Source organism: Amblyraja radiata, chromosome 17, assembly GCF_010909765.2.
Source record: "Amblyraja radiata isolate CabotCenter1 chromosome 17, sAmbRad1.1.pri, whole genome shotgun sequence".
NCBI classification, from domain to species: domain Eukaryota; kingdom Metazoa; phylum Chordata; class Chondrichthyes; order Rajiformes; family Rajidae; genus Amblyraja; species Amblyraja radiata.
In genome coordinates, this window is record NC_045972.1 from 27151910 (window position 1) to 27165566 (window position 13657).

General features: G+C 41.5%; 1 protein-coding gene across 1 annotated transcript in view; it reads right to left on the reverse strand.

Annotated features, from left to right (window-relative positions):
* Window positions 1-3002: 3002 nt before the first annotated feature.
* dync1li2 (dynein cytoplasmic 1 light intermediate chain 2) overlaps window positions 3003-13657 on the reverse strand; it is a 61132-nt gene continuing 50477 nt past the window's right edge. The window contains exons 12-13 of the mRNA XM_033035883.1: window positions 9648-9767; window positions 3003-5546 (exon numbers count right to left, since the gene is read on the reverse strand). Coding sequence (XP_032891774.1) covers window positions 5440-5546; window positions 9648-9767 — 227 coding nt within the window. The 3' untranslated portion in view covers window positions 3003-5439. The remainder of the gene's footprint in view (window positions 5547-9647; window positions 9768-13657) is intronic.

A 13657-nucleotide genomic window follows, 5' to 3' on the forward strand; every position in this document is an offset into this window, starting at 1 on the left:
CATCTTCAGTTCCTTGCGATCCCATATATCTGGCTATTTGTTTAGTGGCTGTGATTCCATCCTCTAACAGTCTAACTATAGAACAGTCACTAAAAGCCCTGCTGTCTATTTTGTTACCCACACCAGGTTTATCCAAGTCATAAACCATGCACTCATCAGCCCATACCAGATCCCAGTACTACACCACCTTAAATACTCCTTTTTTATCGCTGATTGTTGTAATGTCAGCCCGCAGGATACTTCATCATATCAAAGCTGCTATATCAATGCAAATTGTTGCTACCCACATACTTCCAGAATCTGGCAGTTATTACTGGGAATGATCCAGGTCTTTAGACCTTTTTTTCAGGGAGATGAGTTTAGTTTAGTTCAAGAGATACAGAATAGGCCCTTCGGCCCACCGGGTCTGCACCAGCCAGCGATCACCCTGTACAACAGCACTATCCTACACACTAGGGCCAATTTACCGAAGCCAATTAACCTTCAAACCCGCATGTCTTGAGTGTGGGAGGAAACCGGATCGCCGAAGAAAACCCACGCGGCCACAGGGAAAGCGTACAGTGCATTCAGAAAGTATTCAGACACCTTCACTTTTTCCACATTTTGTTACTTTACAGCCTTATTCTAAAATGGATTAAATATAAAAACAAATTAATCATCAATCTACACACAATACCCCATAATAAAAAAGCGAAAACAGGTGTTTAGAAATGTTTGCAAAGTATTTAAAAAGAAATAACTGAAATATCATTTACATAAGTATTCAGACCCTTTACCCAATACTTTGTTGAGGCACCTTTGGCAACGATTACAGCCTCAAGTTTTCTTGCGTATGACACCACAAGCTTGGCACATCTGTATTTGTGTAATTTCTCCCATTCTTCTCTGCAGATCCTCTCAAACTCTGTCAGGTTGGACGGAGAGCGTCGATGCACAGCTATTTTCAGGTCCCTCCAGAGATGTTCGATCGGGTTTGATCTGGCTGGGCCACTCAAGGACATTCAGACTTGTCACAAAGCCATTCCTGTGTTGTCTTGGCTGTTTTTAGGGTCATTGTCCTGTTGGAAGGTAAACCTCCACCCCAGTCTGAAGCCCTGGACGCTCTGAAGCAGGTTTTCATCAAGGATCTCTCTGTACTTTGCTCCGTTCATCTTTCTCTCGATCCTGACTAGTCTCCCAGTTCCTGCCACTGAAAAACATCCCCACAGCACGATGCTGCCACCACCATGCTTCACCATAGGTATGGTATTGGACTGGTGATGAGGGGTGCCTGGTTTCCTCCAGACATGACACTTGGCATTCAGGCCCAAGAGTTCAATCTTGGTTTCATCAGACCAAAGAATCTTGTTTAGGTGCCTTTTGGCAAACTCCAAGCAATCTGTCATATGCCTTTTACGGAAAAGTGGCTTCCGTCTGGTCACTCTACCATAAAGGCCTGATTGGTGGATTGCTGCAGATATAGTTGTCCTTCTGGACGGTTCTCCCATCTCCACAGAAGAACTCTGGAGCTATGTCAGAGTGACCTCCCTGACCAAGGCCCTTCTCCCCCAATTGCTCAGTTTGGCCGGTCGGCCAGCTCTATGAAGGTGGTTCATAGTGGTGGATCCAAAGTTCTTCCATTTAAGAATGACGGAGGTACTGCGCTCTTCGGGACATGCAATGCTGCAGAAATTGTTTTATACCCTTCCCCAGATCTTTGTCTTGACACAATCCTGTCTCGGAGGTCTCCGGACAATTCCTTCATCTTCATGGCTTGGTTTTTGCTCTGACAACTGTGGGACCTTATACAGACAGGTGTGTGCCTTTCCAAATAATGTACAATCAATTTAATTTACCACTGGTGGACTCCAATCAAGTTGTAGAAACATCAAGGATAATCAATGGAAATAGGATGCACCCCAGCTCAATTGTGAATGTCATAGTAAAGGGTCTGAATAATTATGTAAATGTGATATTTCAGTTATTTCTTTAATTACTTTGCAAAAAAATTAGTTTTATTATAGGGTATTGTGTGTAGATTGATGATAAAAAAATTGAATTTAATCCATTTTAGAATAAGGCTGTAACGTAACAAAATGTGGAAAAAGTGAAGGGGTCTGAATACTTTTTGAGTGCAATGTATAAACTCCGTACAGGCAGCACCCGTAATCAGGATTGAACCCGGGTATTAGGCGCTGTAAGGCAGCAACTCTACAGCTGCAACACTGTGCCGCCCTAATGAGATGAATTTGAATCTTGCTTAAATTGGGGAATTAAATATACCAGGAAACTTTAAAATGCAGTACTTAGTAATTGATAATCCTACAATTGCAGGTTTGGTGCAAAGAAACATCTCGTTCTCCAATGTTCTTCAAGGAAGGAAATTGGTTGATCACAAATTTGCATCAATTCAGGGGCAATTGGGGGCTGGACAATGTGCTGTCACTGACAACTTCCACAAACATTGAATTTAAAACTCTTACATATATGTTCTCACTCTAACTGCTCCTTCTATAGCTTTAATACTATTTCATTCATATTCTCTATTGCCCCCATTAACATGACCATTTCATTTTTAACAATCCCACTGCAACCCTGCCCCCACCTTAATCGAGAGCTTCCCCACCCATTCTCTCTGTAACTTTAAAACCATTTGCTTTCTCTTTCCCAGTGAAGAATTGGACTATGCTAGTCATAATCTCCTCAATTTTCTCTCTTGCTTTTTTTTTTAAACTTGGTGTATATTATCTGGGCCTGGTGATTTATCCCTCCATTAACATTGCCCTTTGTACAATGCTTATTCCATCCAATGTGTCTCCCTCCCCTCCAGCATCAGTAGGATGCTCCTCTTTGGTAGAGGTGGGTGCAAGGCCTGCCCATATCCTCCAGCTCCCGGGTAGAGTTCTAACAGGGGAACCAGTCATGCAAGTGGGCCATGGTCACAGATGATGTGCGACCAGTATTCCTAGGTGCACTGGATTCCCCGTGACATTCTTTCATTAAAAGAACAGAAAACAAGGACGTGCGGCAGAGGGTGTGGATTCACATTTATTGAAGCTGGTATATTGAGACACACATTTTTGTCTTTGTCAGCAAGGTTCTCTCATGTTAAAGCCATAAACAAACAAAATCCAAACTCTCCTCAGTGTTACAATTTCTGTCTGACATTAATACAAAAAATAACCTAAAGTGGTAAACGGAAACCAAATTTATATACAAACACCAACCCTACCTCTCTCCCCACTGCTAGTGATCATTTTTGCTGAACTTTTTCATTTACAAGTTGTTCTGAACTTCCAATTTGATTTCCCCCTGTAATATCTTTCAAGTGCAAAGTTTAAATTAAGCAGCAGAAATTTCACTTCATTTCTCATGGGAACACTTGAAGCCACTTCCCTTTGACAGATTTTAGTAAAGATTCGAACCAGTGATCACTCGGAAGGGGAGAGGTTAAGAGAGTGGCACAGACCGATGAACGGGATTGAGGAACGGACAGAAAAAAAATAATAGATGGCCAAGAAGCAGGGAAGGAGGAATAAAGAATAGACAGAGAGTAATAGAACATTATATTTGATTAAAATAGAAGTGCAGATGGAGACAAAAATGTGAATCACAAGGAAAAATGAAGAGGAAAAATTAGGTGAGTTCAAGCATGCAGAGAGAGGGAGAAGGGGGGGGGGGGGGGGGAGAGAATCTATATAGAGACAAAGGCAGAGAAAAGTCCACAAAGCATTAATTGGGATTCAAGGTTTGTGTAACAATTATTCAGCATCCCGCTATACAAGTTATATGGATTAACCTTTTGTTCTGTTAACTTCAAAGCAGTTTAAAGTTTGCATGTTTGGTTCCAGCAGTTCAAGTTTAAAAACAATTAAAAGTGAAACAGTGGACCAAAGTGTGCAGTTTCACCAAAGCCTCGCTAACTTTGGTTATACATTTAGGTAAACTGTCCAGACAAACCCAGACACGTTGCCAGTTCCCTCCTTGGCGCAAGGAAACGAGGAACAATGTACGTTGACAGGAATCTATTGCCCATGGTTAATCTTCCATACGTACATATTACAGGTAAGAGCCTCAAAAATATTAAAATTATATAAACAGCCTTGCTATTGGAAAGTGCAAAGAAGCTAATTATGCCCAGCTTTTAGTGGTAAATATATTACTGTCTTGATAATATATATGCAATGTTATAGGAAAATGAAGATTGTCAGACATCCCACTTTAGCACAAGTTAGTACAGTTTATGCAACAGAAGGTAGAGTCCACACAATCCCACTGTGGTTACCCCCTTGAGAATGCAATGCCAGAACCTGGTACTTCACATCAAGTGGTGTTTACAGTTGGCAATGTGCCATTTTACTAACTGCAGCTAGGCAATGGAATGATCTATCTTTTAGTGGGGGCAAGGCGAGGAAGAAAAAAAAAAAAAAAACACTTTTAAAATTCCGTTTTGTTCCAAGATGGCCCAACTCACCGCAGTTAAAGGAAGGCAGAGCTATCACAAGAAAATTAAAAACAAATGAGAAACAAAGCTCCATTCCTGGGCAAAATAACTTTTAAATTAAGCTTTAAAAAAAATAAAACGTCAAGAAGCGACCAGGCGCTTGTGCTATAGTGCATTTGAGTTGAGTGCATACTACCCTGCGTGGTGTGTCAGGCACTTGTATCCAGCAGGTTCCTCCTCCTCCCTGTGTCCCCAACAACAACCAATAACTCAAAGTGCCCTCCAAACTTCCCCAAAATGTTCAAATTCAAATAAAGACAATTTGGTCTTTTAATAGATTCATGATTTTATAAGTTATTAGCCCAACTACTCCTAAGACCTGATTCATTTGAAAGGTTTGTTAATAACTTTCACAACCACTAAGAGTACTACTCCTTCCCATCTCCCTTCCTCTTCTCTTTCCCAGCGCACGTCACGTTGTCAGCTGCTCTACACCTGGAAGAGCTTGGTCCACCATCCAATGACTGCCGTTTCAGCCAATTAACCTGGACAATGGTGTCTGGTGGAAATGTCAATAAGGCTTCCAATAACTGTCAACAGGCGAGAGGAATGAGCGCAATTTCTCCCAATATCCACAGGCTCCCATTCAAAGAACACACCGCTACAAGCTAGTTTTCTAAGCGACACCGTCCAGTTTCCAAATGCCCCTACTCTCTCATCTGCACCAGACACCACCTCATTTCCCCACTTGTATGAGGTGTCTGCCCCTCGATCTTTCTGCTCAGACTTTTTGATTAGAATGTTGTTAGACACAGGGATTTATTTACATCTCTGGAATGCACACGCGTTTCCTGCAACAAGTCATTTTAAAATTTAGTGACGCCTTCATGCCCCCCCAAACAAAAACTGATAGAGACTGCCGCATTAGACAACTGTCGGTCCTCTCAATTGATGCAATTGTCTAATTTGGTCTTTTATTTTTAAATATTATACTATACATAGTGTGTCTGCAGCTATTAGGCTTCGTTTTCTGTTGGAGAACTGTTTGTTGTGACCACAGGATCTGGTTTTCGAGACATCCTGTCAAGCTCTGCCTGAACGTCTGTTAAAATCGGCTTTTGTCCTGGAAATAGAGAGAAGCAGAGTTTAAACCACAAATGTAATGCTGCGCGGATCAGCTCACCGAGTGCAAATCCTGTCAAATACATTCCTTTCAGATTTCTTCTCCCACTTACTTCTGGAACTGAATCAAGTAGCACAACAGGAAGGCGCACGGCTGTGCCAGTTGTTTGAAAGAGACTTCCAACTCGTACAGCTCTCCAGCACCTAATTATTTTCCCTTTCAAATAGTTTCCCTACTTTTGAAAGTCACTAGATAATCCACACGCACAGATCTCTGTGGAATTATCAGGGAAGGCGATTTAACCAGACCAGCTGGTCCTGGAGCGAGTGTGTTCTGTGACCACAAATAAATTGAGGCGTTTGTTTCTGTGGGGTGTGCACTCCAAAGCTGGACTGGAGAGGTGGGAGATAAGAAGGAAGTGGACAAGCTGGGGAAATATGATTGTTTTCTCTCAATGCAGCAGTGGTAAGCTGGAATCTTGAGCAAAATAAAAAATGGCGGAGGAACGCAGCAGGTCAGGCAGCATCTGTGGAAGGAATGGACCGAAAATGATTGGATTGGGACTCTGCTTCAGCCTCTGTCTCAACACACCCTTCCTCATTTTGTTCCATCCAACATCTACACCTATTTCAGGTCAAGATTCTGCATCAAGACTGAGGGTGTCGAGTGAAGATGGGCCATATGTATAAACGAGAGAGAGGCAAGACTGAGTTTGGTAGGTGAGAGAAGAACCAAGGGGGGGGGGGGGGGGGGGGTTGAGGCAGAGGCTAGAGAAGAATTTCTACCTTCAGATGTCTTTTGTCCATTTCTCTCCACAGATGCTGCCTGACCCACTGAGCTTCTCCAGCATTGTTTTTCTCTGTGTGATGGAGGTGCTCCCAGGGCTGCTGGATTTCAGACATGAATAGAACTAGTGTGAACAGGTGATCACTGGTCTGCGTGGAAGGGTATAGGAAGGAACTGCAGGTGCTGGTTTACACTGAAGATAAGACACAAATTGCTGGAGTAACTCAGCACGTCAGGCAGGATCAGGCAAAGTCTGAAGAAGGGTTTCGACCCAAAACGTTTCCTATTCCTTTTCTCCAGAGATGCTGCCTGATTCGCTGAGTTACTCCAGCACCCTGTGTCTATTTCCAATGGGTCGAAGGGCCTGTTCCCATGCTGTATCTGGGTGTTTCTGTAAATACAGTGAAACTGAAGGTCTCCAAACTTCCAGGTTATTTTCCTGTTTTTTATATAATATTCCCATTGTTTCATTGCTTGTATTTTAAGTAGTATAGATCATGGTTTATAGCCAAAATAATGTGATGAAGCAAAAATAAATAAATCTGTGTTTACAAAGAAAAATATCAGATATGTCTGTGTTTTCTTGCCTTTTTTTGTGACATATTTCAAGCAGGATTTCATCATCCTTAGGGCAATTTATACCAGAGAGATTACATTGATTTTGCAATTAAATAACTCTATGCAAGCTAAATTCTGATTATGCTTATGATTTTTATCATTTATCACCTGATAAGATGATTTTCTGATGCCCCAAGATTTTGCAGCAGAACGCGAGTAGCGGTGTCCCTTTGGTCACGTATGAAATGTGTGAATTAAAAGCAGTAACCGTTTTTGTATTTATTGTTTCTTTTTTTAATTGTTTATATTTTGTGTTTAAGCTTTCCATTGAAATCCTTAATAATGAATAGAACTTAACTTCATGAAATAAAAATCTAGTTTGCTCACCTATTTTAGCGATCTCATTCTGTAGTCCCTCCCGTTGAGTAACGTTGTCAATGCTATTTATAACGCTATAATGGGCTGGGTTTTCTTGCGTTCCTCACGATTTAAAAAAAAGTAAACTACCCGATTATAATGACCCCGACGTGAACTACGGGCCTCATGGTGGGTTCGGTGTCGACATTTTCTAAGGGAGCTTAGAAATCAGTAAGTGTCCCATATGTCTTATATGTTATATAAATAAAAGGTTTTCCTCGTTTTGTTTTTCAAATTTTGAAAGTATTAAATTTTGGTCAAATTTTGGCCGATTTTGATCACAAATTAGCTCAAGAGGATCATAGACAGGCCCCTTTTTATGCTGTGGTATTTCATTATAATTTAATAACTTTCAAATTTGGCGACCCATGTCACAGTTTGGTACCCTTATTTACAGAAACACCCATCTCCAAACTAAATCTCCAACACTAAGCTGGTTAACTGTTGATCCTCGATAAAGAAAGCTGCACTGAAACTGGAGTGAGGTCAAAATGTGCCCAATTTAGAAGCAAGTCGCACAAGTCTGCCAGAGAACTTTGTGTTCGAATCTGATCCAGAGACTGTTCTTATTGTTTTAACGCTGTGGTTTTGATGGAACTAACTGGCCTGTTGGAAGGATTCTGAACGCAGTTAATCAAATTGTTGCAGTCTGCAGTCAGCTGTAGGACAGAGCAGGCAAGGGCAACCTTCCTTCCCTGGAAGGCATTGCAAACTCAGATGCTTAATTAAATCCTCGAGTTTCACAGTCACCCTTAGTTTAAGTTCCAGATCATTTTTTTAAACTAAATTTAAATTCCCCAGCTGCAATGGCTCTCTGGCTTCATAACCCAGGCCTCTGGATTTACACGTCTAGCGATTCAACCACGGAATCTCTACTTGAACAGTCCATAAATCTCCCATGAAAACTATGGCTAGGGAGGTATAAAATGTCAGCGCTCTGCCTCATGACCACCCAGTGGTTAGCTGTCAAGTGAATTGCCTTGTTATTTTTCAAGCAGCTTTAAGATCTAGTCTCTCTGCTCAAAAGAATTTCAAGAATTTCCAACTAACTCCATTGGGAATGGGCTGGTTACAGCCCGTTTCATACCAGGATCTTAGGAACTCCTTAGCACACAGCTCCCGATGATTGAACTTTCTCCAATTTTCCCCCCCATTAACACACACAAAAAAAATGAAAATTTGGAAACAACTGTTCTCAGAGCCTTGTAGAGAATTTCAGCTGGACTGAATCCCAATACCTTCCATCCAAAGAGTTTACTGCTTAAACTCTAATGATTAATCAGAATCTAATGGGAAGACTAAAACGTTATATTTTGTACAAGAGCAGGAAAATTTCAGTGTTCAGAGGGTGGAGTGATGCAGGAAGCTTAAACTGAGAGTACACATTACAGATCTGTAAATGAGATATCAATATTGTGGAAACACACCAGGCACGTAATTTGTGCAGATACTGGATTGAAGGACAATTATTTAACATTCAATAAGGCTTGTTCCCAACCCCTCCTCACCATTAGGACAGTTCATCATGCCCAACATTCTTTCCTCTTTGTGATTTCCAGTTGATAATAGAACTGGTACATGCTGGGATAACTTTAACCTGGCCTTATGTCTCCTCAAAGACTAACGACTAGCTGAACGTCAGTTCCATAAGCAGGGATCAATCTGCAACTCCTGCCAAACGATTATTATTCCTTTGCCTTGATGTTATGGTAAATGACCATCCACGGGGTTAAGGCCATTTCTCACGAGCTGCTTAACGACAGCACTTGGTGTAACCCAGTTCAGTAATTCCTATACAATCAGTGCTTTTTTGGTGACCGTACGCACCAGCACAGCATACCGGCACCTATAAAAAGTTGAAAACCAGGTTTTCAATTACTTTTTGTAATATTAAAATTTGTTTAGCACTTCAAAGTAAATGAAAAATGTACTGTTTAGAATTTATATTACAAAAAGATCACAAAAATGTTATGAATTACATTTATTAATTAAATTAGGCAGTCAGACCTTTAAACAGCTTTTCAGACAACAGACACCAACAGCAAGGAGCAATAAGTGCACTGGCACCCATTTATCTGCTAAACAAGAATGCTATATCCAATTATCTTCTTGCAAAACTCAGGACACTGCATTGTCCATCATTACTCTGTCAACAGGTACCTTACCAATCAAGACTATGAGTGCTCTGAACTGTTAGCCTCAGTTATCAGACCTCAGTTATCCTCGATTTATACTGCTTAAAACTTGAGACATACCGATGGATTGTTCCCACCCCTTTCCTGAATCTCAGCCACAATGTTGTGATGCAACTAGCATCTTTGGCAGATGCCCTGAACTTACCTGGCTTCTTGGCTGCGTTCTGTACCCCTGCGGCTCCGGGACTCCCGGGAGAACCCGTCTTTTTACTCAATAAACTATTAAAGAAGTTGGCCAGCACTCCTTCGTTTGCAGCGGCAGGACCTGCAATAAGAAGGAACAACTCAATGCTTCTAGTGCAAACCATGCCTCATGCACAGGTAGGGCTACAGACAATATTGAAGTTTGCCCAGGTCATTTCCTAGGGATGATAAAGATCATGCTCTTTTCAGTATGTCCCGAGGCATCTTTATACAGTCAGCTCTAAGTACATACACTGATACAGTAGGGGAACAAATGCTGAAGTACAAACAATAGTAGGTTTAGGTTTAATATTGTCACATATACCGAGGTATGGTGAAAAGCTATTTTATGGGTTAACCAAGCCAGATATTGCTGTACATAAATACAACCAAGCCAAACTCAAGTACAATAGGTAATACTACAATAGTAATACTAAGCAGCCCTCCAATTACTTCCAATTTTGTGTTTTATTGTAACAAAGCAGTTAACTTGTACAGAACAGGCTCTTGTAATACTATCACCAACATTTGTTTTCAAGAAACTAGGAGTCTAATCCCTCCACCAAGCAGGCGATTTGTAGTCATGTACATCGCTGCTCTTCAAGTGAACCTGCAAGCATGTGCCCAATGCAGTGAGGCTTTCTGGGCATCCTCAGAGGAGATTAAGGACCTACCAATCTCTCGGTGAATGCAGTTTCCTCATTCTCTCTCTAATTATTTAATTATGCCCCTGATTTGTGACACCCCCATCTGTTCACGCTAGCTAAAGAATTTCCATCCTATTTATTTAATTCAAACTAATCCTTAAACGCCTCTAAACTGTGGTGTTTAGCTCCAAATAAAACATACCCATTTGATCGAATCGTTGCTCATAACTAAAATCTACCAGTGTGGCAACAGCTTTGTAAATCGTCTGCAGCCTTTACAGGAAAGCACAATTGCTCTATGACCAGAAATGTAAGGTGTTCATACTGCAGCCTAATTAGTGTTGTGTGGTCGTAGTTTAATCTCCCTGCCTTTACAATCTAAGCTTTGGCTGATCAGGGAAAGAATCAATGTGTCTTTTGAACCACCGTGTCTACCTGACCTTCGAGGCACAAATTCCAAGGTCCTCGGATCATCAATGCTGCTCAGCACTCTCCCTTTTACATTGTATTCCCATCTTGTACCTCCCTAGATGCATCACCCAGATTTGGCCATTATCCAGTTTCAAAGATGCTAATCCCGTTCATATTTTCCTGGTAGACACAAAATGCTGGAGTAACTCAGCGGGACAGGCAGCATTTCTAGAGAGAAGAAATGGGTGACGTTTCAGGTCGAGACTTCTTCAGACTATAGTTCCCTGGCCTACATTCATCACAATAATTCCCTGGTCTACATTCATCCCAATAATTCAGATTTCCTTCTTAATTACAATGTCACATTCTTATCTTTTTTTGGAATGTTTGCCACATAGTATTCATGAAGAATCTTAGCCCACCCTCCACCACCATACTGAGCTTACAGCTTACTGCCCTAATAGACCCTACTCTTTCCTGAATTATTCTCCTGGTCTTTGTACTTGAAAACATCATTGGACCCTCAATTTTACTGGCAAACATCATGTCTTCATAATTTCCTTTTTTAATTGCACTCCTACACTTTCTACATTAGGAGGCTTTCTGTTGTATTAAGTTGTGTGTCTGGCATGATACACAGAAATCATTCAAATGTTGACAGAATCACTGAAGATAGACACAACGTGCTGGAGTAACTCAGCTGGTCAGGCAGCATCTCTGGATAAAAGGAATAGGTGATGTTATGGGTCGAGACCCTTCTTCAGACTGAGTCAGGGGAGAGGGCAACTAAAGGTATGAAAAGGTACATGGAACAAATGAGTATGAATCACTAATGTGCAAGAAATGAACAACAGACTGACTTTTGAATAAATATTTAAGAAAGAACTGCAGATGCTGGAAAAATCGAGGGTAGACAAAAATGCTGGAGAAACTCAGCGGATGAGGCAGCATCTATGGAGCTCCATAGATGCTGCCTCATCCGCTGAGTTTCTCCAGCATTTTTATCTACATTCGTCTTTTGAATAAATACCACTTTGGTTAAAAATGTTTAAGGTATTGCCAGGACTGAGAGCTGGAATTGACAGACTGCTTTGCTCTGCAGAAACAAAGTTAAAGGCAAATGGACAAAGCAGCTGTCACAGACATGACTCAATTCCACCTCCTGCCAGTAAGTGGAAGGACTCACAGAACGTCCAGATAATATGCCAATGATGCAACAAACGCACTTTGAATACAACTTGCATCACAAAAAAGGCCCTGCAGCTCAACAGGGCCAACATGAAACCTATTTTCAAACTGAAGCCTGAAGAAGTGCCCCGACCCAAAACGTCACCTATCCATGTCTTCCAGAGATGCTGCCTGACCCGCTGAGTTACTTCAGCACTTTCTTTTTTTGTAAATCAGCATCTGCAGTTTCTTGTATCTATACTATACACACAACAGGTGCCACCTCACCTCTTTCACACAATAGCAAACACTCCTACTCCTCCCCTCACCACCTTACCCTTGAATGCAACAATAACTAACCACTTCACATAACAACTGCATCCTCACCAAGAGATGTTTTTTCTTCAAATTCCAGCCAGTTCCATATATCCACCAACCTTTGTGTAAAAAAGTTGCCCCTCAGCTTCCTATAATCCCCCCCCCCTCTCCTATCTAAAATCCATATCCTCTGGTTCTTGAGCTCAACTCAATTGGTATCGGTTTATTATTGTCACGTGTACCCAGATGCAGTGAAAAACCGTATTTGCCTGCTACCCAGTCAAATCATACTATACACGAGTAACATCAAACCATGCACAACTACAACAGGTAGTGCAAAGACAAAAATAAACAGTGCACAATATAATGTTACAGCCACAGGGAAAGTGCTGGTAAAAAAGGTGCAAAGGACACGAGGTAGGTTGTAGTCATTACTCTTTGACGGCAAGATTTTCACTTGTAGACTACCTTAGGATTTTCACTTGTAGACTACCTTAGGCGATCCCAAAGCACTTTGTAGGTATCAAGCACCTTTCTGAAGTGCGGCCATTATGGTAACGGAGGAAATAGTGCAGTGAACGCTCTCACACACCAGTGTGTTAACAACGGCATTAACCTGTTTCAGTGGGGTTAAATGATGACTCCAGGGATTTTTCCCGAAATAAAGCAGCGACTTTTTTAACAGCCACTTGAGAGGGAGCAAAGTCCATCTGTTTAATGTCTGCCCTGCAATCTCTTAACATCGGGGGTCCCCAAAGTACAGGGTCCCAGGAGAGTAAAATATTGCAGACATGCTGGCAGCGTATATCAAATAACTGGAGTTAAAATACAGAATCCCTCAAAGTTAGTGGAAAGGTACTAAAAAATCAATTGTAAATGCCTAATAGATTGTTAGATCGCAAAACAAATTGGTTGAAGTTGTGGAACGGTCTGGTGGTGTCCCAGCTGGAGTAATTTGCAGCACAGAATCACATTGTCTTGACCTGGAGAACAAGACATGCACAAGCATTGCATTTCTCATTTACAATATTGGTTTGTTATCTGATTAATATACATAAGATTGTTCAGATAGCAAAGAAACTTTCTTTGGAGTAAGGAGAGGGGGTTTGCAAAAAGTTCAGATAAAAGTGCGATGAGCTTAATGAGGGAGCCACGGCATTCAGGGTGGGAGATTTTTGGAAGACCCCTCTCCACAAGCAGAGTGGCGGGAACTTCAATTTTATGTAATTTTACAAGATTCGTGCCAGTGTAAGATGAAGTTCAGATCAGCTCTGATCTCAGTAGTGGTGAAGGCAGAGAGCGGAATGACCTCACCTCACACTTCTTGTAGATCTCAAGCCGTGGTTATTGCCATTTGCACGAACACCGAGGTAGATTTGAGGAGTTTCATGGAAGCAGAGGATACCGGGTGAGCACAGGAACCCAGAAA